At 50.3% G+C, this 26143-nt stretch overlaps 1 protein-coding gene across 8 annotated transcripts in view; it reads right to left on the reverse strand.

The window, feature by feature from the left end:
- Nucleotides 1-3789: 3789 nt before the first annotated feature.
- Nucleotides 3790-26143, reverse strand: part of LOC144756423 (cytoplasmic dynein 2 intermediate chain 2-like) — a 98792-nt gene continuing 76438 nt past the window's right edge. For 6 of the 8 annotated variants that reach the window (XM_078646255.1, XM_078646256.1, XM_078646257.1 and 3 more), the window contains 2 exons: nucleotides 24726-24883; nucleotides 22319-23650 (listed from right to left, as the gene is read on the reverse strand). In XM_078646255.1, the coding sequence (XP_078502381.1) occupies nucleotides 23412-23650; nucleotides 24726-24883 (397 nt within the window). In that variant the 3' untranslated portion in view covers nucleotides 22319-23411. Of the gene's footprint in view, nucleotides 4685-22318; nucleotides 23651-24725; nucleotides 24884-26143 lie in introns of those variants that run through there. The other 2 variants (XR_013595147.1, XR_013595146.1) reach the window with 1 other exon arrangement.

The following is a 26143-nucleotide window of genomic DNA, read 5'->3' on the forward strand; positions in this document are numbered from 1 at the left end:
TCAGCGGGAGGAGATGCTCTCAGTAGGAGGGATGAGAAGATTTCAGTGATAAGGGGGAGCCTCCCAGCAGGAGATGCTGTGAGCAGGAAGGAGGAGAGGCTGTCAGTGATAAGGGCGAGCCTCTCAGCGGGAGGGAAGAGAGGTGGGGAAACAAACAAAAGGGTGGCAGGTAAAGGGGGTTTGGTGTCTGCACAAGGGGGAAGCAGGAGTGAGAGGCACAGTCACTGGAGACACAAGAGGGGATATGTTAAATGCTGCAGAATATTCAGAAAGAATTGTGTCTCACCAGCTCGTCTCCAGTCTGCTGTCCACCAACCTCTGCATCACACCCAGTCGCAAGAAGTCGGCTGGTGCACCTGCAGTCTCCTGGTCAGAGAGTGAACCCCACTCCTGTGTCCCGCTGAGCCCATGACGCAGCCGGACTTGAACCCGGGCGGTCAGTGGCTCTGGCTCCCTCTATCCCTGGACAGTATAACTCCCAGTACCAAGGCCGCCTGGCACTCTTGTGCTACGGTAGCCCGCAAGGACAAGGCCACGCCCTCCCTGCACTCCACTGAAGCCCAAGTGACGCCATCTTACGAGGGGAACAGAGGTGACGAACCCAGAGGATAACGGGTCAGAAAAGAATAACAAGACCAGCAGCTAAAGACCAGGGAGCGACAAGATGCATTGCAACACCACCTGTAGCTGCTGAATCCACCGTTAAACCAGCGGCGGAGCAGGTACAGGTAGTCTGCGACCATGGAAATAGAAAAGGAGCACCAGCAGGCAGAACGGTACCGCGGCTCCCAATCGGGGCGGCCATGATGGACTAGTCATATGTACCGAAACTTGGTACTCCAGTAGGACGAGGACTAAACAAGACCACCAGCAGCGCTCTTAGTCATGTCACAAGCCCACACGGAATTATTCTAATTTGGGAATGTAGAGGAAACTAGAGACAATTTAGTTTAGGGAGTTAATTTGCTGAACCATAAAGGTTCTTCCAAATCCCCAGCAGGCCATCTTCCTGAGAGAAAAGAAAGAGCGCGGTACCCCTGAAGCGTGCACCGCGCTCCGAAATAAAGAAAAAATAAATTAACGGAGCGCGTTGTTCCTAAAGAGGGCGCCGCGCTCCGAAATAAACATACATTTGAAACATAAATCCCCAAAACCGCACATACATAGCGTCGGAAAAACACATAGCCATAAAAAAAATCCATAACAAGTTACTGAAACAAAGCCCCCCCCCGCCCAAAAAAATTCAGCCATTATAAGTATTGAAGCGACCGCAATGGAAAGCAGACATTACAAGAATGGTAAAAAAAAAAAGGGCTTACCCAACAGACTAGGGGGCATATTACCAAGCTCCTATCGCCACCACAACGTCACTTTTTGTGACGTGTGGTGGCGATAGGGTCCGGGCCCTATTATCAAGGCAGCGTTAAGTGGAATAGTGCCCATTTCACGCTAACATTAGCGTGAAAGGGGCATGGAGTGGGTGTTCCGTGGGAGTTCCACCGCAACACCCATTGAAGTCGACGCTGCCACCTATTATCAAGAGAGGCGATAATAGGTGTCAGCGCCGAACTTAAGACCAGAAAAATCCTGGTCTTAAGGTGGCGAAACAAGGAGAAAGGCTTTATTTCTTCTCGTTTTTGCTTTTTCCATGTGTGCTGCCTTGTGCAGCACACACGGAAAGAGCTAAATGCCACAGTGTGTTCATGTACAGGAAGGTGTCCCTTCCTGTACATGAACAAACCGTTTTTCAAAATGCCATTTTGTAACTTCATTGTGTGCTGCACGAAGCAGCACACATGAAAGTTACAAAATGGCATTTTAGGTTTGTTTATGTGCAGGAAGGAATTCCTTCCTACACATAAACAAACCTCCCTGCTCGCAGACACCTTTGCACTCTGGTGCAAGGGTGCCTGCGCTGGCGCTGAGTTGTGTAACTTAGCGCCATCGCAGGGGGAAATGCCAGGCTGCACCATATCCTTGTTAATATGGTTCAGCCTGGCGTTTCCGAAGTGGCGGAGAGAGGCGTTAAGCGAAGACGGCTAACCCCTCTCTCCGCCACTTCCTTGATAATATGCCCCTCCGTGTACTGCCGCCAGTAAAAGATCCAGTCCGGGTGTTCGGTGCGAAAAGGAGACAGGGCGGTAACCAGGAGGGACTAAAAAGCCTCACTCACAATGAAAAGTCACTGTTTACCATAAACTATGATGCAAGCCAATCAAAAAAACAGGCGAAGCCTAAACTCCACTTCTCAAAGGATATAGATTACAAGAAGCCTCACAGAGCGAGCAGCGCATGCACGCTACACCAGGCGAGACCTAAAAAGGCAGGACAGAGCAAAAGTTAAAATCCAAAAGGAGCCCCATTCCTATCCTCCCCATACTTCAGCCTTATGCTACGTTAAAAAGTGTCAGGAAATCTAGCAATGCACAAAGCTAGACTGGCTGACTGTTTTTATCCTTCATCTTGCGGAACATGCTTTCAGAGGCAAACTGAGAAGGATTCCAGTGTATTCACATTCACATACACATTAGTCTCCGATACATGCAGGCCTTCTTGAGGCACACTGGGTGTGGAAACAGACCCAGCTACATGGAAATAAGCAGAACTTTAGAGATAAAGCTAGGAGGTCACTCACTCAAATACAGAGAACAGCAAAAAGACCTGCTCTGTAACTGTGATTAAAGAAACACACGCTGTCACCACTGCCAAGCTCATGTGAACTGCAAAGGGGTCAGTAGTTGCTAAGAAAGGCACGCATTGTGTGCAGCCCAGACCAGTGAGCCTTACCCCGGGATTCATATTCTATTTATCTAAAGCAGTCCTCTGCGTTTTATAGCCCTCTGAATATTAACATAGGCTAAGGGTATTGTGAAGGAAGAGCTTTTCCCCAGCATCAGACTTCTGTCTGCAAACACCACCTCTCTCTCTTATGCCTACCATGGGTGCCTTTCTGGGGTTGCAGGGTGGATCTATTTTGACAACGAATGACCCCAGTACAATGTGGGGAATTGTTTTTGAGCAGTCTTCTGATCAGTATCACTGGAGCTTGAACACAACCTGAAAGAACCCGTAGGTCAGGCAGAGCTTGCTACTTGTGTCATGTCCAATTTTAACAGACCCTGAAACTGTGCCCGCGCCGCAGCCTTTTCAGCGTTGGACAAATTCAGCAACCCTTTAGTGTGTGCCCCTAAACTACCCACATCATTTGGAACAGGGATTAATGAACTGGGGTGCACTCTCCTCTACAGCACCGACAGCAGTACTGCGGGCTCCGTTCACATGGGTGATGTCCGCTGTCTCAAGGGATGTGTGGCGGAAGTGGGTCTTCGGGGACCCTGCAGCTGAAGGGGCATGAAGCTACAGCTCAGAGGTTTGACTGAGCAAGACAGTGAATTCAGGCACCTGCCAAAGCGAGCATCTGGAGGAAACACAGAACATTGATGAACACCAACATGGAGTGGAGCCCTGAGGCTAGCAGAAACCAACAGGATTAGGCCAGGTTCAGGCACATCCGACCAATGGAAGGAGCAGAAGATGAGGAGGGCGGGCGAGGGGAGTAAACGGGCTGCATGGGAGGAGCATGTCCTGTGACAGCTGGCTGCCAAGCTCTTATTCAAGAGGTTTGGGAAACTGTTCCCACCAACTGGGTCTAGAAGAATTGGCATGTCTCCAGAATAACATTAGTATGTAAGAAGCACTGGCAGCCTCGACTTGGGAAGTAGACCGCTCATACATTGAAGAGGCCTCTACTGGATGTAGTGGAGGAAACAAAGGACTTCATCTGCTGGGTAAGGTCAGTGCATTTTATTTGAGGTACAAAGTCCTGCGGAGTTACAGGAATGAGAGAGTTCAATGCCACACACTTACATCTTTAGGCTGCTTAAAATTAAGAGACGGTGATGATTCCAAGCATCAAACATTCTGGAGCACATGCCTTGTGTGAGCAAAGCCACCATGTGGAATTTTCATGAGTTGAATAACGTACAAGGAAATCCCAGGAGATGCTCCAAAAGGTCTGCACCCTTGATACACCATGACCACGACAGACTCCGCCACATCCCTTCCAGCCCAGCAGACATAACATTTCCGTACACTGACAATACGGTCACTCCATGGAGACCTGGAATGAGACTCCATCCCTCCTCCGAGACCAGGGACAGAGCTCACCTTTTAGAGGAGGCTTGTCCACTCAGAAGATCTAGTGCCACCAAATGCAGAGGTTCAAAATAGTCTTCTTGGTCCCTCAGAGGAGTCTGACATGAGAGATGTTTATTTCTGTTGAGACTACTTGTCTACTCAGTGAAGAACTGGCAGCACCGCACACCCCGCACAATCAGTTTACTCTTCAGTAGCGACTCGTTGTTGCAAAGGAGAAGAAGTAGCAGCACTGCTACTGTTGCGGAAAAAAAACACTTTTTGTTAGAATCTTGCTGAATTCAAAGGAAAACTCTCAGCATCGTACACAGAGTTTACCTTTCAGTAGAGTCCTGTTGACCCAAAAGAGAACCGTCAGTGCTACGCAGGGAGTTTAACTTTCAGTAGAGTTCCACTGACGCATAGATGACTCTCAGCGCCAGAGTGAGTTTACCTCTCTGAAGAGTCCCATTCACTCACAGGAAAACTTAGTGTTGAACAGCGAGTTCATCTTTCGGTAGAGCTGCATTGACTCAAAGGAGACGCAGAACTGATGACATTGCGCGTATTCTTCTGTGGCGAATAGATCTAACCAAGGGTCGCCCCACTGCTGAAAGAGGCCTTGCGCCACGTCCGAGTTCAGACGCCATTCGTGATCCATCATGCACCGACGGCTGAGTTTGTCCGCCCTGGCGTTCAGGGAACCTGCCAGGTGTTGAACCACCAGGGTCACGCCCTGATGTTCCAGCCACTGCCAGAGGCGCAGAGCCCACCCCGCCCTGTTTGTTGCAGTACCACATGGCGGTGGTGTTGTCTGTGAACACCTGCACTACACTCCCCCGGACAGAGGGGAGGAATGCCTTCAGTGCAAGCCGGATCGCCCGCAGCTCCAGAAGGTTGATGTGGAGCCGTGACTCCGCCGGAGACCAGAGGCCTCTGATCTCCGCCTCTCCCATGTGGCCTCCCCAGCCCTGGAGGGACAGTCCATCACAACTACCTGCTCCGGGTGGGGTAGGGAGAGGGATCTGCCGCTGACCCAATCGCGGTCCGTGAGCCACCACTGCAACAGTCTTGCAGTGCCCTCCGAGATCAAGACATGGTCGGACAGATTGCCCTGATGCTGGGCCCACTGAAACTTCAGGTCCCACTGCAGAGCCTGTATCCGCCACCTGGCATGATGCTCCAGAAGGATGCAGGAGGCCTGAAGCCCCAGAATCCGCAGCGTCAACCTGAACGAGACTCGGGATAACGGCTGAAAGATCGGAATCAGAGCCTGAATATCCCGAACCCACTGCTCGGGAGGATAAACCCGAAACTGCGCAGAGTACGGAACCGCTCCGATGAAGAGGAGCCTCTGAGAGGGGCACAGGTGTGACTTTGGCACATTGATGGAGAACCCCAGCAGGTGCAGGAGGTCGGCCGTAGTCTGGAGGTGGCTGACGACTGTCTGGGGCGAGCCCGCCTTCAACAATCAGTCATCAAGGTAGGGGAAGACTGAAACCCCTAACCTGCGCAGATGAGCTGCGACCACCGCCATCACTTTCGTGAACACCCGTGGGGCGCTGGTAGGGCTGAAGGGGAGCACGGTAAACTGAAAGTGCTCGTGGCCTACCGTGAACCGCAGGTAACGCTGGTGGGCCAGCAGGACGGGGATATGAAAATAAGCGTCCTGCAAGTCCAAAGCTACCATCCAGTCTCCTGGGTCCAGGGCAGCTACGACCTGAGCTAGTGTCAGCATCTTGAACTTCTCCTGCCGGAGGAAGCCGTTGACGTTCCGCAGGTCCAAGATAGGGCGAAGGCCCCCTTTGCCCTTCTTGGGTACCAGGGGAGGCGGGTGGGTTGCATGTGAATCTATGAAAGATACCAATACTGTATAACTGCAGTTACAGGTAAGTAACGCATTTCTTATCCAGTATTATAGGTATCTTTCATAGATTCACATGCATGAATCAGAGTAGCAAGCAATAACCAGCACATTTCGTATAGAACAACATGTAAAATCACTTGATAATAGAATATCAATCGTGAAATACAGCAAGTAATACGATACTCTAAATCTAGAGAAATGAGCAAGAAGGTAATAGGATGGAGGGATGAAAGGAAGAAGGTTCACCTCTAGTGAAATAGATGGCGGAGCACCGCTTGATCCACCGCTGCATCCTTCATCAGCTCTGAATCCAAGCAGTAGTGCTTGGTGAATGAATGAGGTGTCTTGCAAGTCGCCGCTCTGCATATGTCGATGATGGGTACACCAGCAAAGAGCGCCATAGAGGTGGAGACCGCTCTAGTGGAGTGGGCCCGGACTTTAGAATGCAGAGGATGTCCTGCCTGCTGGTGGCAGAAAGTAATGGCTGCCGAGATCCACCTTGAGATGGACTGCTTTGTTAATGGAAGACCTTTCCTTGGCCTGCTAAAGGCAATAAATAGTTGGTTGGATTTTCGAAATTGTCCTGTTCTATGGATGTAGAACTTCAGACCTCTCTTTAGGTCTAAGGAATGGAGAGACCTTTCTGCTGCGGTGCTTGGGTTCGGGAAGAAGGACCGCAGAACTATAGGTTCATTCAGGTGAAAGTTGGATGGAACCTTTGGTATGAATTTAGGATTAGTTCTTAAGATAACTCTGTCCTGTTTGAACTGTAAGAAAGGGTCTTGAATGGAGAAGGCTTGGAGCTCACTCACCCTCCTTGCTGATGTGAGTGCTAGTAAGAGAGCTGTTTTCCATGACAGATATTTGATGTCAGCTTTGCGTATTGGCTCAAAGGGATGTTTCATTAACCTTAGCCAGTACGATGTTGAGCTGCCAGGTGGGTGGCAAAGCCCTCACTGGAGGGAATGTCCTGAACAATCCTTTCAGAAACTGCTTGATCAGTCTATTGGACCAGAGAGAAGCACCAGACGAAGAACGCCTATACCGAGATATAGCCGCCAGGTGAACTTTTTTATTGAGGCGTGGGCCAACCCCGAGTGAGCCAAATGAAGCAGATAAGGCAGAATCTGTGCCAGCGAAGATTCAAATGGGTGTATCCTGTTTGTCTTACACCATATACAGAATCTTCTCCACTTCAGGGAATACGTCTTGTTGGTACTGTCGGCCAGGGCCCGGGCCAAGACTACCCTGCATTCTTGAGGAATGTCTACATCCTGGAACTCTCTGTACTCAGGAGCCAAGCCGATAATTTGAGAGATTGTGGATCCGGATGTTGGACTTGCCTGTGGTTCATTGTCAGGAGAGTCGGGCTTGGCCTGAATGGAATTGGCAGTACCAGCGACCGGAGGTGAAGTTCCGTAAACCAGTGTTGGCGTGGCGACACCGGGGCTATCAGGATTAGGGTGCAATGCTCCGCCTTCATTTTCCTGAGAACCCTGGGAATCAGGGGAAATGGAGGAAATGCGCAAGCGAAGACGTTGCACCATGCGATGGAAAATGCATTCCCGAGAGACCCCTTCTGGGGATGCCAGCTTGCGCAGTATTGGCATTTTGCGTTGAGTTGTGTCGCAAATAGATCCAGGTGAGGCTTGCCCCAACGGGAGAATACGGTGTCGAGAAGATGTTGATCCAGCTCCCACTCGTGGCAGATTGAGCATTGCCTGCTTAGAGAGTCCGCCAGGGTATTGTCTGCCCCTGGGACATACTCTGCCCGTAAAGAAATGTTGTTTTAAAGTAGCCACCTCCAAATACGTTGAGATTCTAGCGACAGCGTCAGAGATCGAGTTCCCCCTTGTTTGTTCAGATAGTGCATTGTGGTGGTGTTGTCCGTTCTCACAAGCACTGGGGAATCCTTGATCCTGGGCAGGAATGCTCTTAGTGCCAGGTAGACTGCCCTCAATTTGAGAAGGTTGATATGTAGCTGCTTTTCTGTCCGAGACCATAGCCCATTGATCTGGAGTTCTTGCAGAAACGCACCCCATCCCTCCAATGAAGCATCTGTAGTGATCACATGTGGTGAGATTGGTAGTAGGAATGGAAGGCCCTGGTCCAGATTTTGAGATTGAAGCCACCAGTTTAGGGCCTGCACCATGGATGAAGTGATCCGGATTAGATCGTCGAAAGATCCTGCACACTGGATCCACTGAGTGGATAGTGCCTCCTGCAAGCCGCATACAAAGACGGCAGTGTGGGATCAGCAGGATGTTGGAGGATATCATCCCCAACAATGACTTGTACAGGCGCACCGTGATGGTCTTCTTGGCCTGAATCCGGGCTGCTAGAGACCTGAGTTTGAGCTGTGAAGGAAAGGCTTTTTCCTGATCCGTATCCAGGACTGCCCCCAAGAAAGTGAGGCGTTGGGAAGGCTGAAGTACAGACTTTTCTTGGTTGAGAGTGAGTCCCAGGTTTTCGAAGAGTTGCAGACAGGCGTCTGAGGACCTGCTCACGCCTGCGAAAGTAGGTGTCTTGACGAGCCAGTCGTCCAAGTATGGGAAGACTTGGTGACGGTGTTGGCGAAGATATGCTGCCACCGGAGACAGGCATTTTGTAAAAATGCGAGGAGCCGATTTCAGTCTGAAGGGCAGCACCCTGAATTGGTAGTGTCTGCCCGCCACCACAAACCTGAGGAATTGTCTGTGGTTTTTGTGGATCGGTATGTGGAAATAGGCGTCTTGTAGGTCTAAAGACACCATGAAGTCTTTTGAATCTCCTCCTGGATGGACACCATACGGAACGACTGTTTCTTGAGGTATCCGTTGAGGTCTCGTAAGTCCAATATAGGTCTCCATTTCTTCTCCTTTTTCCGTATTAGGAAGAATCGGGAATAGAATCCTTTGCCTTTCTGATCCCGAGGTACTTTTTCTATAGCTCTTTTGTGGAGCATTATAGAGAGTTCTTTTTGTAGGAGAAGTAAAGTAGATTCTTGTGGTTCATTGGACGTGGAGGATTCGAAGGAGGAGGTTCCACAAACTCCAATGAATGTCCGAACTGGACTAGTTGAAGGACCCAGCGATCCGTTGTAATTTGCTGCCAATTGTGGAGGAAAGATGAGATTTTTCCTCCAACTGCGTAAGGTGGAGAAGAAACGGAGGCCTGCGGTAGAAAGAGGTCATTGCCTTCTGGCTGTCTCTTACTTCCCTCCTCGTCCACGAAAGGAAGATTTGTGGTATGATGACTGATTTTGTTGCTGCTGCCTTTGTTGGTACTGGGGTTTGTACTGCTGGTTTGAGCTGTACGATGACTTGTACCCCTGATAGCTACCTCTTGAAGGTTGTCCTCTTCCTCTGGAGCCCCGAAAGGAAGTATTTCTGAACTGGAGAGTACCTCGGGCTTTCGCGGTATCAGTATCCTTTTTGATACCTTGCAGCATCTCATCTATGTCTTTCCCAAACAGTAGGTGGCCATCGAACGGCATGTCCAATATCTTGGCCTGCACTTCCGGTTGGAAATATGTGGCCTTAAGCCATCCTTGGCGCCTTAGGACCGCAGCCCCTGCCAATTGTCTGAATCCTGTGGAGGCGATATCCATCGCCACGTCGATCATTTCCGAGGCTGAACGTTTGCCCTCAAGGAGAATCTTTTTTGCTTCCTCTTTTTGGTCTTTTGGGATAGTACCCAAATATGGAGCAATATCCGCCCACATTTGGTGGTTGTAGCGCCCTAACAGGGCTAAGGAGTTAGCCGCTCGTACAGTGAGGGCCGACATGGATGAAAACCTCTTGCCAATATTATCCAGTTTACAACCCTCCTTATCTGGTGGCGCAGTCAACGCCGCCGATGGATTATTAGATTTACGCTGCGCAGCCTGGGTAATGACAGAGTCTGGTTTTGTGTGACTTGTAAGGCATGCAGGAGCTGTGTCAGGAGCCGTATACTTTTTGTCGAGCCTGGGTAGGACTGGAGGCAAAGATGAAGGATTCTTCATTATTTTCACTCCCTGATTCCAAATATACTCAATAATGGGAATGGATCTCACAGCCTTTTGAAATGGCTCTTTAAAGTCATACAGGAAGCAATCCTGAGGTTGGGTGGTCATTTGGATTTTGAATCTTGAAGCAGCTCTTTCCAAGATGTTATAGAACCCTCCAATGTCTTCCGGAGGCGAGTCTGCCTGTGCTTGGTATGGGGAAGCCGGATCTGGAATAACGTATTCATTCCATTCGTCTTCCTGCAGTTCTTCTTCTTGCTGTTCGTCATCGTCTTGTGCTCCTCCTTCCTCTTCTTCATCAGAAGACGGTAAAGGAGGCAAATAAGCAGTGTCCGGTTGAATGACCAGCGGAGGAGGCCTAGGGCGAGGTGGAGGGGTAGGTGCCACAAGTGGCGGTTGCGGCCCTACTGGAGGAGGCGGATTGGAAGGAAACCGCTGCTTATAATCCACAGTGAGAAATTGTAAATCCGTCACTATGGATGCTGGAAGACACACCATAGGTTGTGAAGGTGGAGGAGGAGTAGAGTGAGATTCCTCCTGGAAATCCATTACTTCCTGATCCAGGTCTTCACACTCAGAACTTTCATGGATTTTAATGTTAAGTTCTGATGGGTTGGTAGCAGTCTGAAACAGTGAGCCATCCTCAGAATCTCCGTGTCCAACAAATGAGCCGGCGGCAGTGGCTGGACTCTACTTGGCGACGTCAATTCTGGCGTCAAAGTACGCTTAGTTATCCGGAAGTGTGTGTACAAGTACTTCAATGAAGGTGATCTTGTCGTCGGCGAGCCCGTCGACGGTGTGGTCGTCGACGGGGGAACGTCGACGGTTATAGCCGTCCACGACGGCGGCGTCGTCCTCGTCAACGATGGAACTGTCGACGGCAGCGTCGTCGACGGTGTTTTGTCCGTCGACGGTAGCGTCGACGCCGGAGACGTCGTCGATGGTCACGTCGACGGCTTCGTTCTTGTCGACGCTGGTGTCGACGTCGATGGTCTCGTCAACGGCTTCGTCAATGATGGAACTGTCGACGGAGGCTTCACTGACGTCGACGAGTAAGCGCTCGTCGACGGGGGCTTCGTCGTCGATTTTTTAATTATTATTATAGATGGAATTGACCTACCCGTCGACGAAGAGGCTGAAGTAGTCGTCGACATTGAGGAGAATGAAGATGCCATCGATGTGGAGATTGTTGTCTTCGACGTTGTTACAGTCACCACTGAAGATGTCCTGATAGGCTTTTTGAAGGTAGTATCCTGAAGAGAAACCTTCTCAGCCATGGCCTTTGAACGAACCTCTGAAGACTTGGGCGTCTTCTTTTGAGGTGGCTCCAAAGATGGTCCGGGGCATGGCGTTCTAGGCTTTTTGGGAGAGGAAGTAGTACTTTTTTTTTTTAACATAAGATTTTATTGATTAGAAAAAGCAGAGTCAGAAATTCGGTCACCAACAATACAGTACATGTAGAGCAGTACACAAATCAAGCAGATTGCAAATCAGCGCAAAATACGACCTATGGGTCCATCATGAGACATAGCCAACTCGGAGGTAGGTGAGTCACAGAGTTCACCTCGGTACCTGTTCCAGTGTCCCCACTTCAAGTCCCACTTCTTAGGGCAGCCCCTGATTTTATACACTGTCTTCTCATCAATCATGCAACGATCCATCTCCACCACCCAGCCCACCACCAACGGTCTATCTTGGGAGCCCCACTTCATTGCAATGGAGCGTTTAGCCAGCAAAAAGCCCAACGCCGCCCACTGTAGTTCCTGGTTGTTCAAGTCATTAGCCCCCCACACATTGAGGACACATTCCCTAGGCGATGATAAGAGTGGCTTACCCAGGGAACAACTCATTTTTCGGATCACACCGCTCCAGAACTGTTGCACTATCGGGCAGTCCCACAAGATGTGATAGAAGGTGTCAGTTAGACCACACCCCCACAAGCACAATGTATCAGGACGTCTTCCAATTTTGGCAAAGGTAAGAGCGGACATGTAAGCCCTGTGCAGAATCTTCAATTGGATCAGTCTGAACTTATGGCAGATAGCCGATTCTCTAGGGGACATTAGGGCTGATCGCCAATCTTCCTCATCTAAGGGACCCAGGTCCGCTTCCGACTTGGTCCGCAGTGACTGAAATGGATCAGGGAGATTATTACAAAGCTTGCGGTATGTTAGGAGATGGCTTTCTCAGGGAGGGGTTCGGACAATAACCTATCCCCTAAGGGGGAGGTCGCAGGTATGGAAGTGAGATCCGGGATGGCGGCCAGAATGGCGTGTTTGATTTGCATATAACAGAAAGATTCTGTGAGTGCGAGGGAGTATTTGGCCTGTAGGTCACTAAATGTTAGTTGTTTACCCTTATGAATAAGGTCCCCCACCTCCGAAATCCCTATAGAGTCCCACCTGTCGAATCCCCGGAGGAAGCAGAGGGAGCCTAGACGCTGTGATGACCACAAGGGCGTTGCTTTAGTAATCGTGTCCGTCCAGCCCAAGCGTTTGTTGGGCTTATGCCACACCGCAACCGTGTGCGCCATGGGTCCGACATATCTATTCCTAGCCGGTTTGCTGTAGAGGGCTCCCAGGTATCCTTCCCGTCCAGTCTGACATCTATCTAGGAGGAAGGCCGGGTTCAAGGGCGACCCATGGATCCAATGATTAACAGCCACCAATTGTGACGCCCAATAATAGAGACGGAGGTTGGGTAAGGCTATGCCTCCATCGTACCAACCCTGAAAAAGTTTACAAAGGGCAATACGGCAGCTCCACCGTCCCACAACAAAAGACGGAGTCCGGAACAAAGAAGGGGCAATTATGCAAAACATACAGGAAGAGGAATGAGTACTTTTGATGGAACACTCACTCTCCCCTGAAGAGACAACCTGGTCCTTGTCCTTCAGTCTCTGGAGCCAGAGCAGCAGGCGTCCCTCTCTGTCCTTCAGAGTTTTTGTCGAAAAAGTGCGGCAGACCTTGCAATCCTTTGCAGAGTGGTCAGGGTAGAGACAGTAAAGGCAGTCTTCATGCCTGTCATCAACATGAAGCCTCTTTTTTCCACAAGAGGCACAAGATCTAAATAGCCCTTTTTTTAGGAGTGTCATCCATGTTCAACTGAAGAACTCCTTACATAGAACAATTTCTGAGAGAAAATATTGAAAAAGGTAAAGAATACCAGAAAAACTGAGCAGAGCTCAGAGGAGACTCCCTTAGCACGACGTGTGGTAGAAAATCCGAGGGACTGGGGCTCCTTCCAGGAAGGTTCTAGAGGGTGGTGATATCTGATTGGCTCTTGGTCAAAGTTTGGTCCTTTTTAGGTCTCGCCTGTCGATGCGCATGCGCATCGAGCAAGCGAGACTATGGGGGCTTATCCACTGCAAGGAATCGTGGCGATTCCTTGCAGTGCCCGTGACTTTTAAGCTCAATGCGCATGCGCATTGAGCTTAAAAGCGCGTGCACGTCCGTCTTGTTTTACCCGCTCCGCCCCCTCCCCTTCCCGCTGTGTACCATTTCTCCTCCCCCCTCCCCTCTCCTCCGTCCGTCTTGTTTGTTTAATTTAACCCGCTCCGCCCCCTCCCCTTCCCGCCGTGTCGCATTTCTCCTCCCCCCTCCCCTCTCTTCCCTCCGTCTCGTTTGTTTAATTTAACCCGCTCCGCCCCCTCCCCTTCCCGCCGTGTCGCATTTCTCCTCCCCCCTCCCCTCTCTTCCCTCCGTCTCGTTTGTTTATTTTACCCGCTCCGCCCCCTCCCCTGCCCGCCGTGTCGCATTTTTTTTAATTCGAAGCCTAGTTCAGACTATCGAGGTTCCTGCCATTGTGCCGAGGACCGGAGCCGCACACCGTTGCAACCTCCACGAGACTCCTAAGAGGTAAGCCCTTATCATCATGCTGAGCGCACCCTTGTGCTCCCCATGCCTTCTACCTTTCAATGGTAAAGGATGGCACCGCTGACACAACCTACACCCTTTCCCACTCCCCAGCTCCAACAGCAAGAAACCGCTAATCAGCGAGGTTAAGCTGCCCTACCAGCCACTCCGAGCAAATACGAACCATGGAACCACTTCCAAGGACCGCACTGAGCGAAGAAAAGGTAATGCTCAACCCTTGGCTATTCACATTCTTTTCTGACGCCATATGCCCGGCAACCAGCCCTGACATTCATCACTTTCTTTCAAAAGGAATGACGCAGCGCTCTATACACCTTAATCATTCGGATTCAAGCAATATTTCGCTTGAACTAGGGTAAGGCAGTCCATTTACGAAGTTCCGCCCATTCGTTCACTTTACCCTGCCGCCTTGCAAACTTCTCTTCCCACGTCTCGCCACTAAATTAATTGACCCTCCGCATACACTCGATCACCCCCATAAATCCATTAGAACATAAGTATCACCTTCTTGAACACTTGTGAAAACACTTGCACAGTATACCTCGCCACGAATAACACAAAGCTAGCAGTTTTCCTGACATGCACAAGTGCTATCTAGGAGCACACATCTCACAGGTGGCACGAGTACCCGACTCCAACATTGTTTTAACTTATGTTGTCTACAAATATGGTGGCACTTGATCCCTACACCAGTTGTTGACATATTGAAATGCAACTATTACAGTAATTCTGACAGGTCGCTGTTGTCTGTTTTTCCTCCCCCCTTTTTCCTGTTCCTTATCCCAACAGGCTCCAACGATAGACACCAGGCAATTGTATTTAAATTAGTCCTGATGATGATCCCCCTTATCTAGGAGCTAGGGATCGAAACGTCGACTGTTCTAAAACAATCCCACAAACTGACCATTGAGTGACATTATTGTGGACATTGTTTGGCAAAGCTTGCTTTACTAGATTTCAAGTGCAAGCCACCGTGGCTCCAAAGTTATTGCCTGATATTTTGTATGTTTTGCACTACTTAGTTCGTTCAGCTGTTTTGTAACTGAACAATTCTTGCCCCCTTTTGTTTGGAAAAAAAAAGTTTAGAATACAGTTATCTCGCACCGTCTTTAACTGAGTTCTTGCATTGCCTTACTTCTGGGGCACTTTAAAATAGAATTAATGGATGACTCCCAGGGTAGAAACTATATTCATTTTGCCTTCTGGTTTGATGAGCATTCTTTGCAGAGATGGCGTACTTACTCCTGCCAAGCGCCAATGTGACATGTCTGGGAGCACTATTTCGAATTACTGATTCGATTCCCTCTGTTCCAACCCAGCCTCACCTCCTTCGGAGGGCCCAACAAGTAGGGTTGAGTTTGACATAGTAAGGGGCCTTGTAAAGCTCCAGTACGCTTTATAGAAATATAATCTTCGCAGGGCCTGATACACTTTCTCTGACTGTCGCAACTATTCACCCATTTATCTACGCCCGCTGCATACTTCCTGTAAGACAACTGGAGTTCAGTTTTCGAGTGAATGCTGGGCTCACATTAGCAGGTGATCTTCCTCACTCTCACTCATCCTCACTCACCCTCAACCCCTCACCCTCACTCACCCTCACTCACCCTCACCCTCAACCCCTCACCCTCACTCACTCACCCTCAACCCCTCACCCTCACCCCCTCACTCACCCTCACTCTCACTCATCCTCACTCAACCACCCTCACTCTCACTCATCCTCACTCAACCACCCTCAACCTCACTCACCCTCAACCCCTCACACTCACTCACCCTCAACCCCTCACCCTCACTCACTCACCCTCAACCCCTCACCCTCAACCCCTCACCCTCACTCACCCACCCTCAACCCCTCACCCTCACTCACCCTCAACCCCTCACCCTCACTCACCCTCGACCCCTCCCCCTCAACCCCTCACCCTCCCTCACCCTCAACCCCTCACCCTCAAACCCTCACTCACCCTCAACCCCTCACCCTCAACCCCTCACTCACCCTCAACCCCTCACCCTCACTCACCCTCAACCCCTCACCCTCACTCACTCACCCTCAACCCCTCACCCTCACCCTCAACCCCTCACTCACCCTCACTCTCACTCACCCTCACTCAGCCTCAACTACTCCCCCTCACCCACCCAAAACCCCTCACCCTCACTCACCCTCACCCTCACTCACCCTCAACACCTCACTCACCCTCACTCACCTTCACTCACCCTCAACACCTCACCCTCACCCTCAACCCCTCACCCTCACTCACCCTCACTCACCCTCAACCCCTCACCCTCACTCACCCTCACCCTCACTCACCCTCACTCACCCTCACCCTCACCCTCACACAGTGCAATAGTTCTCAGACCATTTCAGTTAGAGCTTTTAGAAATGTTTATGGCTTTTTTTATTTGTAATACTTTAGCATTGGCTACAGGAAACAAAAATGCTAAACATTTACAAAAAAAAACCATAAACAATTCTAAAAACACTAACTCTAATGGTGCGAGACCTATTGCATTTCCAATGCTTGTTACAAAAGGACATGGATATGTTACTAATGAGAGACCTCTGGCCTATTACTATGTATATGTCTATATGACATTACTCTTTTTATGTACCGGGGACTCCCACCCCGACGACGGGGAATGATTCAGGCATGTGAATCTATGAAAGATACCTATAATACTGGATAATCTCCCAGCGGCGTCGATACGCCGTTCCGGCGCCGGACCCGAATCAAGGGAGGGATCGGGGACGCCGGGGGCGACACCCTGGGGGCCGGCGCCGGCGAGGTCGTAAGGTCGACCGGCGGTGACCCAGATCCGAACCCGGATAAGAGGGGGGCCTGCGGCGCCGGGACCGAAGTCACCGGCGGCGTCGGGACCGAAGCACCCGACGGTGTCGGGCCGAAGCGCTCGACCCACTGGGACCCCCAGTCGGGCCGCGGAGCCCGACGGAGGAGTGAGAGACCTCATGGCCGTGAGGAAGGCCTCGATCTCCTCCGGCGTCGCGTTCTGCCTAGGGACTGAAGGGTATGAAGCAGGCCGCAAGACGCGAGGGCGGTGTCGCCCGAACCCCCGGCCGCGTCACGCGAGCATCGGGGGGAGTCGGAAGAGCGATGACGTCTCGTCGACTTCTTGTGCTTACCTGAGAACTTCGAGCCCGAAGACTGAGGACGACTCCCGGAGCTTGGTGGCTCCGACCCCGTGACTGGTCCCTCGACCTCCTCGCGGACCGGGAACTCGAGCGGCGAGGGGTCAATTGCCGGAGCTCGAGTCGCTTGCGGGACCGCTCCCGCCTAGCTTTAGACGCCAGGGCCCGACTGTCGGAGCAGGCCTTGTCGTCGTGGTCGAGGACCAGGCAATGAAGACACCGGCGGTGGGGGTCGGTAACCGACATCAGTCGGTCGCAGTCGGCGCAGGGTTTAAACCCGGGGATCCCTACCGGCACCGTCGGAGTCGTTAGACTTCGAAAAGGATCAAAAATGATCGAAAAAGTCTAGTCAAAAATTGACTAAGGGGTACCACTTTTTCCGGATCTGCGCTTGCTGGCGTGGAAAAAAGAAGAACTGACGTCAGCGCGCGAGGGCGTCGTCTAAGTACTCCGGAGACATCATCCCGGCGCCAATGACGCCGACGACAAACGCGGAGCTGCAGACGACGCCTACTGACGCGCAGGGGTACTGCTATGCAAAAGTCTGACGCCTGGGGATATTCTAAGGTAAGGAATCTAATACTAACCTGTTTCTTTCAGATACGGCTGAAATTTTGTTTATCCCTCTTCTTCCGTTGCACAGAAACCTTAGATCCGGGTGATGACAAGCAGCAGCAGGTGATGATGATGGGAGTCTCCACTGGGAAAAAAACACAACCTGAGCGCAAAAAGCAGAGAAGCTTGACACCCACCAGCCTTTCGGAGCAGAATCTGAGCGAACACAAGAAGTAGGCCCTGTAAAAATCCCATACTCCAGAGGTGACCATGGTGTCCAGAAGCCCCCCCCCCCACCAACCCTCCATCTAATCTAACGGGAGTGCTCCAGGAAGAAAAAAACAAGCATTGGAAATGCAATAGGTCTCGCATTTGCTTAAGTTAGAGCTATTGGCGTTGTAAATGGCGTTGTAAATGACAATGTCTTTTAACCATGTGTTATGGAGTGTATGTGGTGTGTAGTGAAGTTCCCGGTTTCAGATTTACTGTGCAGTGTTTGAAATAATAGTTCTTTTTCACAGAGTTCTTTATTGGTTCTTCCAACAAAAGTGTGTTACTGTCTCACTGCCCCAGACCGGCTGAGCAGGAGAAAGAAAATGCTCTCAGTGATAGTAGTGAGACTCTCTGCAGGAGAGGCCGTGAGTCAGCGGGCGGAGAGTCGGGCAGTAGGAAAAAGAAGTCTGACAAATAGAAGAGAAACGTCAGTGGGACGAAAGTGAGGCTGAGAGTCAGTGGGAGGGAGAAGAGGCTGTCAGTGAAAGTGTGGTGCTGTCAGTGAAAGGATGATGCGGTCAGTGGAAGTGCGTTCCTGTCAGTAGGATGGAGGCGAGGGTATCAGCAGGAGTGAGAAGAGGTTGGCAGTGAAAGGGTGGTGCTGTCATTGGAAGGGCGGTCCTGTCAGCATGATGGCGGTGCTGTGAGCAGGAGGGAGGAAAGGCTGTGAGTGGGAGGGAGGCAAGGCTCTAAGTCAGCGGGAGGAGATGCTCTCAGTAGGAGGGATGAGAAGATTTCAGTGATAAGGGGGAGCCTCCCAGCAGGAGATGCTGTGAGCAGGAAGGAGGAGAGGCTGTCAGTGATAAGGGCGAGCCTCTCAGCGGGAGGGAAGAGAGGTGGGGAAACAAACAAAAGGGTGGCAGGTAAAGGGGGTTTGGTGTCTGCACAAGGGGGAAGCAGGAGTGAGAGGCACAGTCACTGGAGACACAAGAGGGGATATGTTAAATGCTGCAGAATATTCAGAAAGAATTGTGTCTCACCAGCTCGTCTCCAGTCTGCTGTCCACCAACCTCTGCATCACACCCAGTCGCAAGAAGTCGGCTGGTGCACCTGCAGTCTCCTGGGCAGAGAGTGAACCCCACTCCTGTGTCCCGCTGAGCCCATGACGCAGCCGGACTTGAACCCGGGCGGTCAGTGGCTCTGGCTCCCTCTATCCCTGGACAGTATAACTCCCAGTACCAAGGCCGCCTGGCACTCTTGTGCTACGGTAGCCCGCAAGGACAAGGCCACGCCCTCCCTGCACTCCACTGAAGCCCAAGTGACGCCATCTTACGAGGGGAACAGAGGTGACGAACCCAGAGGATAACGGGTCAGAAAAGAATAACAAGACCAGCAGCTAAAGACCAGGGAGCGACAAGATGCATTGCAACACCACCTGTAGCTGCTGAATCCACCGTTAAACCAGCGGCGGAGCAGGTACAGGTAGTCTGCGACCATGGAAATAGAAAAGGGGCACCAGCAGGCAGAACGGTACCGCGGCTCCCAATCGGGGCGGCCATGATGGACTAGTCATATGTACCGAAACTTGGTACTCCAGTAGGACGAGGACTAAACAAGACCACCAGCAGCGCTCTTAGTCATGTCACAAGCCCACACGGAATTATTCTAATTTGGGAATGTAGAGGAAACTAGAGACAATTTAGTTTAGGGAGTTAATTTGCTGAACCATAAAGGTTCTTCCAAATCCCCAGCAGGCCATCTTCCTGAGAGAAAAGAAAGAGCGCGGTACCCCTGAAGCGTGCACCGCGCTCCGAAATAAAGAAAAAATAAATTAACGGAGCGCGTTGTTCCTAAAGAGGGCGCCGCGCTCCGAAATAAACATACATTTGAAACATAAATCCCCAAAACCGCACATACATAGCGTCGGAAAAACACATAGCCATAAAAAAATCCATAACAAGTTACTGAAACAAAGCCCCCCCCACCCAAAAAAATTCAGCCATTATAAGTATTGAAGCGACCGCAATGGAAAGCAGACATTACAAGAATGGTAAAAAAAAAAAAAGGGCTTACCCAACAGACTAGGGGGCATATTACCAAGCTCCTATCGCCACCACAACGTCACTTTTTGTGACGTGTGGTGGCGATAGGGTCCGGGCCCTATTATCAAGGCAGCGTTAAGTGGAATAGTGCCCATTTCACGCTAACATTAGCGTGAAAGGGGCATGGAGTGGGTGTTCCGTGGGAGTTCCACCGCAACACCCATTGAAGTCGACGCTGCCACCTATTATCAAGAGAGGCGATAATAGGTGTCAGCGCCGAACTTAAGACCAGAAAAATCCTGGTCTTAAGGTGGCGAAACAAGGAGAAAGGCTTTATTTCTTCTCGTTTTTGCTTTTTCCATGTGTGCTGCCTTGTGCAGCACACACGGAAAGAGCTAAATGCCACAGTGTGTTCATGTACAGGAAGGTGTCCCTTCCTGTACATGAACAAACCGTTTTTCAAAATGCCATTTTGTAACTTCATTGTGTGCTGCACGAAGCAGCACACATGAAAGTTACAAAATGGCATTTTAGGTTTGTTTATGTGCAGGAAGGAATTCCTTCCTACACATAAACAAACCTCCCTGCTCGCAGACACCTTTGCACTCTGGTGCAAGGGTGCCTGCGCTGGCGCTGAGTTGTGTAACTTAGCGCCATCGCAGGGGGAAATGCCAGGCTGCACCATATCCTTGTTAATATGGTTCAGCCTGGCGTTTCCGAAGTGGCGGAGAGAGGCGTTAAGCGAAGACGGCTAACCCCTCTCTCCGCCACTTCCTTGATAATATGCCCCTCCGTGTACTGCCGCCAGTAAAAGATCCAGTCCGGGTGTTCGGTGCGAAAAGGAGACAGGGCGGTAACCAGGAGGGACTAAAAAGCCTCACTCACAATGAAAAGTCACTGTTTACCATAAACTATGATGCAAGCCAATCAAAAAAACAGGCGGAGCCTAAACTCCACTTCTCAAAGGATATAGATTACAAGAAGCCTCACAGAGCGAGCAGCGCATGCACGCTACACCAGGCGAGACCTAAAAAGGCAGGACAGAGCAAAAGTTCAAATCCAAAAGGAGCCCCATTCCTATCCTCCCCATACTTCAGCCTTATGCTACATTAAAAAGTGTCAGGAAATTTAGCAATGCACAAAGCTAGACTGGCTGACTGTTTTTATCCTTCATCTTGCGGAACATGCTTTCAGAGGCAAACTGAGAAGGATTCCAGTGTATTCACATTCACATACACATTAGTCTCCGATACATGCAGGCCTTCTTGAGGCACACTGGGTGTGGAAACAGACCCAGCTACATGGAAATAAGCAGAACTTTAGAGATAAAGCTAGGAGGTCACTCACTCAAATACAGAGAACAGCAAAAAGACCTGCTCTGTAACTGTGATTAAAGAAACACACGCTGTCACCACTGCCAAGCTCATGTGAACTGCAAAGGGGTCAGTAGTTGCTAAGAAAGGCACGCATCGTGTGCAGCCCAGACCAGTGAGCCTTACCCCGGGATTCATATTCTATTTATCTAAAGCAGTCCTCTGCGTTTTATAGCCCTCTGAATATTAACACAGGATAAGGGTATTGTGAAGGAAGAGCTTTTCCCACAGCCTCAGACTTCTGTCTGCAAACACCACCTCTCTCTCTTATGCCTACCGAGGGTGTCTTTCTGGGGTTGCAGGGTGGATCTATTTTGACAACGAATGAAGCCAGTACAATGTGGGGAATTGTTTTGTGCTGTCTTCTGATCAGTATCAGTGGAGCTTGAACACAACCTGAAAGAACCCGTAGGTCAGGCAGAGCTTGCTACTTGTGTCATGTCCAATTTTAACAGACCCAGAAACTGTGCCCGCGCGGCAGGCTTTTCAGCGTTGGACAAATTCAGCAACCCTTCAGTGTGTGCCCCTAAACTACCCACATCATTTGGAACGGGTTCATGAACTGGGGTGCGCTCTCCTCTACAGCACCGACAGCAGTACTGCGGGCTCCGTTCACATGGGTGATGTCCGCTGTCTCAAGGGATGTGTGGCGGAAGTGGGTCTTCAGGGACCCTGCAGCTGAAGGGGCATGAAGCTACAGCTCAGAGGTTTGACTGAGCAAGACAGTGAATTCAGGCACCTGCCAAAGCGAGCATCTGGAGGAAACACAGAGCATTGAGGAACACCAACACATGGAATGTAGCCCTGAGGCGAGCAGAAACCAACAGGATTAGGCCAGGTTCAGGCACATCCGACCAATGGAAGGAGCAGAAGATGAGGAGGGCGGGCGAGGGGAGTAAACGGGCTGCATGGGAGGAGCATGTCCTGTGACAGCTGGCTGCCAAGCTCTTATTCAAGAGGTTTGGGAAACTGTTCCCACCAACTGGGTCTAGAAGAATTGGCCATGTCTCCAGAATAACATTAGTATGCAACAAGCACTGGCAGCCTCGACTTGGAAACTAAACAGCTCATACATTGAAGAGGCCTCTACTGGATGTAGTGGAGGAAACAAAGGACTTCATCTGCTGGGTAAGGTCAGTGCATTTTATTTGAGGTACAAAGTCCTGCGGAGTTACAGGAATGAGAGAGTTCAATGCCACACACTTACATCTTTAGGCTGCTTAAAATTAAGAGACGGTGATGATTCCAAGCATCAAACATTCTGGAGCACATGCCTTGTGTGAGCAAAGCCACCATGTGGAATTTTCATGAGTTGAATAACGTACAAGGAAATCCCAGGAGATGCTCCAAAAGGTCTGCACCCTTGATACACCATGACCACGACAGACTCCGCCACATCCCTTCCAGCCCAGCAGACATAACATTTCCGTACACTGACAATACGGTCGCTCCATGGAGACCTGGAATGAGACTCCATCCCTCCTCCGAGACCAGGGACAGAGCTCACCTTTTAGAGGAGGCTTGTCCACTCAGAAGATCTAGTGCCACCAAATGCAGAGATTCAAAATAGTCTTCCTGGTCCCTCAGAGGAGTCTGACATGAGAGATGTTTATTTCTGTTGAGACTACTTGTCTACTTAGTGAAGAACTGGCAGCACCGCACACTCCGCACAATCAGTTTACTCTTCAGTAGCGACTCGTTGTTGCAAAGGAGAAGAAGTAGCAGCACTGCTACTGTTGCAGTAAAAAAAACACTTTTTGTTAGAATCTTGCTCAATTCAAAGGAAAACTCTCAGCATCGTACACAGAGTTTACCTTTCAGTAGAGTCCTGTTGACCCAAAAGAGAACCGTCACTGCTACGCAGGGAGTTTAACTTTCAGTCGAGTTCCACTGACGCATAGATGACTCTCAGCGCCGCACAGTGAGTTTACCTCTCTGAAGAGTCCCATTCACTCACAGGAAACTTTAGTGTTGAACAGCGAGTCAATCTTTCGGTAGAGCTGCAATGACTCAAGAGAGACCTCCAAGTGCTGGACAGTGAGTCTACCGGTTAGAAGAGTCCCGTTGACTCATAAGAGAACTGTCAGCGGTGCACAGTGAGTTCACCTTTCAGCAGAGTCCCACAGACTGAAAAGAGAACCAACTGTGTTTACCTTTCAGTAGAGTCAGATTGACTGAAAGGAGAATGGCACTGCAGTTTCCCCTTCACTGGTTGAACCGCGTCAGTCCACAGCCTCGTTTGCTAGTAGATCCAACTGGTCCACTTCTCTTGGCCCCTGTTCTGTAAATTCAGAGCTCAGCTGCCAGATCTTCAGGACCCCGGTAGCATCGCCTGCAGCCAGCAGATGCGTTTGCTTCTGGTTGAATTCCAGGCAGTGCACCGGCTGACCATCAGAGGTTTGCTTGATCACAGCCGCCGGCTTCTGGGAACTTTTTCCAAGATCATACAGTAGAACTTCTCCTGCAGGGAAAGAATGAAATTCAGCAATAAAGCAAGCACTTCAAGCAGTTATAAATGTCACATTTTACACACGCACTGATGACACATTGATCCTGCCTCAAGCTCCTGAAAGTGGTGGCCACCAGACTCTGTGAGCCTGCCCACATACCTGCAGATGGTTACCACTGGCACACTTAGCTTTCCCCATATTTCTCCTGGTCCCTGGTGGTGAAGACAAGGCCTATTCAGTCTCCTTTAGTTCCTGGCGATTCCGACCACCACCCCTGTCCAGTCTGCTAATTTGCTGTAGATGACTGCCAAGCCTACTAGGCATCCCCATATCCCTACAGATCAGCAGCCCATCCCCTATAGACGGTGACTGCTGGATCCAGCGAGTCTGGCCATTTCCAATTAGAAAGACCCCCACGCCCATCAGGTCTGCCCAAGGCCCAGCTTGCTACAACACTGCAGCGACTGGTTCTCCAGATGTCTTGGAGCTCATATCCCCAGAACTCATTGCATCTCCCAATTTTTTCTTAATCAGGCTACTTAGTTGGTCCACAGCTTCTCTGTATGAAAGCCATACATTTCCTACATTCTCCATGCTTTCAGTGATATAGCTATGTGCCCCCTGAGTCTCCCTGATGAGACTTACCTTGTGATGTCTTGCACTAAAAGCACGACAATATCTGAATATCATCTCCTACCCCAGGAGGAATGCCAGCGTCATCTTATCCGCGTGCTCTTCTTCAGACCGAACAGATCTAAGCTCTTGCACCTGATGTCTGGTGCAGACCTACGCCTTCCTGCACGTTCTCCTTTGGCTGACTTCAAGCTGCCTTTACCACAGGTCGCCGCACAGCTGTGGCCATCGTGCCTACGTCTCTACGTAGGTTCCTGTATCGCCCTACGCCTATCCTTCCAAGGAACCTGGGAGATTCCTAGTCTACATCAGGCCACTTACACTGCATTAGGGCACAGCTGCGGCCACTGTGTCAAGGTTAGACTGTGACAAAGCCTCTCCTTCAGAAGAATATGGTGGACTCCTTAGCCTCCATCACACCATGTACACTGCTTTAGAGCAAGAAGAACTCACCTTCCCCAGAAACAGCAGCAAAGAGCAAAGGTCGCACTGGGGACCAACGCGCGCCAAACAGGTACTTGGAAGACAGTGGAAGAGAGCGGAGGGGCTGGGCCTGGAGCATGGAGTACACGTGCGCATGTCCGTCGGTGCCAGCACTCAGGAACAGGTTCCTGTGGAGAAAATATAGGATGACTGTGAAAACAATAATAGGGCTGAGGAGAGGACTGTTCTGTGGTAACTTGAACCTGAGCTGCTGCAAACCCAGCTCTGATTCTCAAATACCAAAGCACGGCAGGGGCGTGGCCAGCCAGTCTTAAAAATGGATGCCCAATCTTTGTGCTCAAGCTGACCAGAAGTACAAGAGGCATCCAATGGAACATTGCACCCATAACCTCCATCCCCAGGACTCAACAGGGTGGGTGCAATGAGGCCCAACCATTGGTAGATACTGTCCTACAGCTGGCAAGAGGAAGCATTCGACAGGGCGGAGGTTGGCAGACATTCAGTGACTGTGGCTGGTGGGGACGGTCTTTCCAAACAGCCACCACCAATTCAGAGAGGAGGAAATCAGGGACCCTCACACAAGGGTCAAGAGGCCAGCACCCAGATTGATGCAAAAGAAACAATTGATGGACGGAATGCTGGACAATGCAAACATTCACCCCCAGTCACAAGGATTTGGGTTTAATCCATCATTCTTTTGCTCACAACACCACCCGAGTTTGGACCCAGCCATATGCAAATCAGTCTTGACCCTATTCCTTATGGGAACAGTCCAGCCTGAACTGCCAAGCCAGGTCCTCCCTGGACCTGAAACAAGCATCCTGGGACCAGTTTCAGGGCATCACCCGTCATCAGCCAGGCTCGCATGAATCTAGTGGTGACCTCGCCAGGCAGTTCGGGCTGGACTGTTCCCATTTATTTTATTTATTTTATTTTTGAAGTTTTATATAGCGCGAACAAGATCTTTGCAGATATCAGAGCGCTTTACAAGGACAAGGGGGTGATAGAATAATAGTATGTAATAGTTGAGGTAGTTAGGTACAGGGTGCATAGTTACATAGGTAGGTCAAAATACAAGAGTTAGGTCAACGTTGAGGTAGTGTAGGTACAAGGTGCATAGTCAAACAGATGCGTGCATAGTTACATAGGTAGGTCAAAATACAAGAGGTAGGTCAAAGTTGAAGTAGTGTAGGTACAAGGTGCATAGTCAAACAGATGCGCCAATAGTATAAAGGTACAAGAAGAAGGAGCATATACTTGTTTAAGCGTGCTTAAAATGTTTTTGGAGATAGCATAAAGGTAGGCAAAGTTGAGGTAGGTGAGTACAGGGTGCATAGTCACACAGGTGCATCCGTAGTACACGAGTAGGAATAGTTGAGGTGGCGTAGGTACAGTATGCAAAGTCAAACAGGTGCGTCAACAATATA

This window comes from Lissotriton helveticus, chromosome 5_1, assembly GCF_964261635.1.
Source record: "Lissotriton helveticus chromosome 5_1, aLisHel1.1, whole genome shotgun sequence".
Classification (NCBI taxonomy): Eukaryota; Metazoa; Chordata; class Amphibia; order Caudata; family Salamandridae; genus Lissotriton; species Lissotriton helveticus.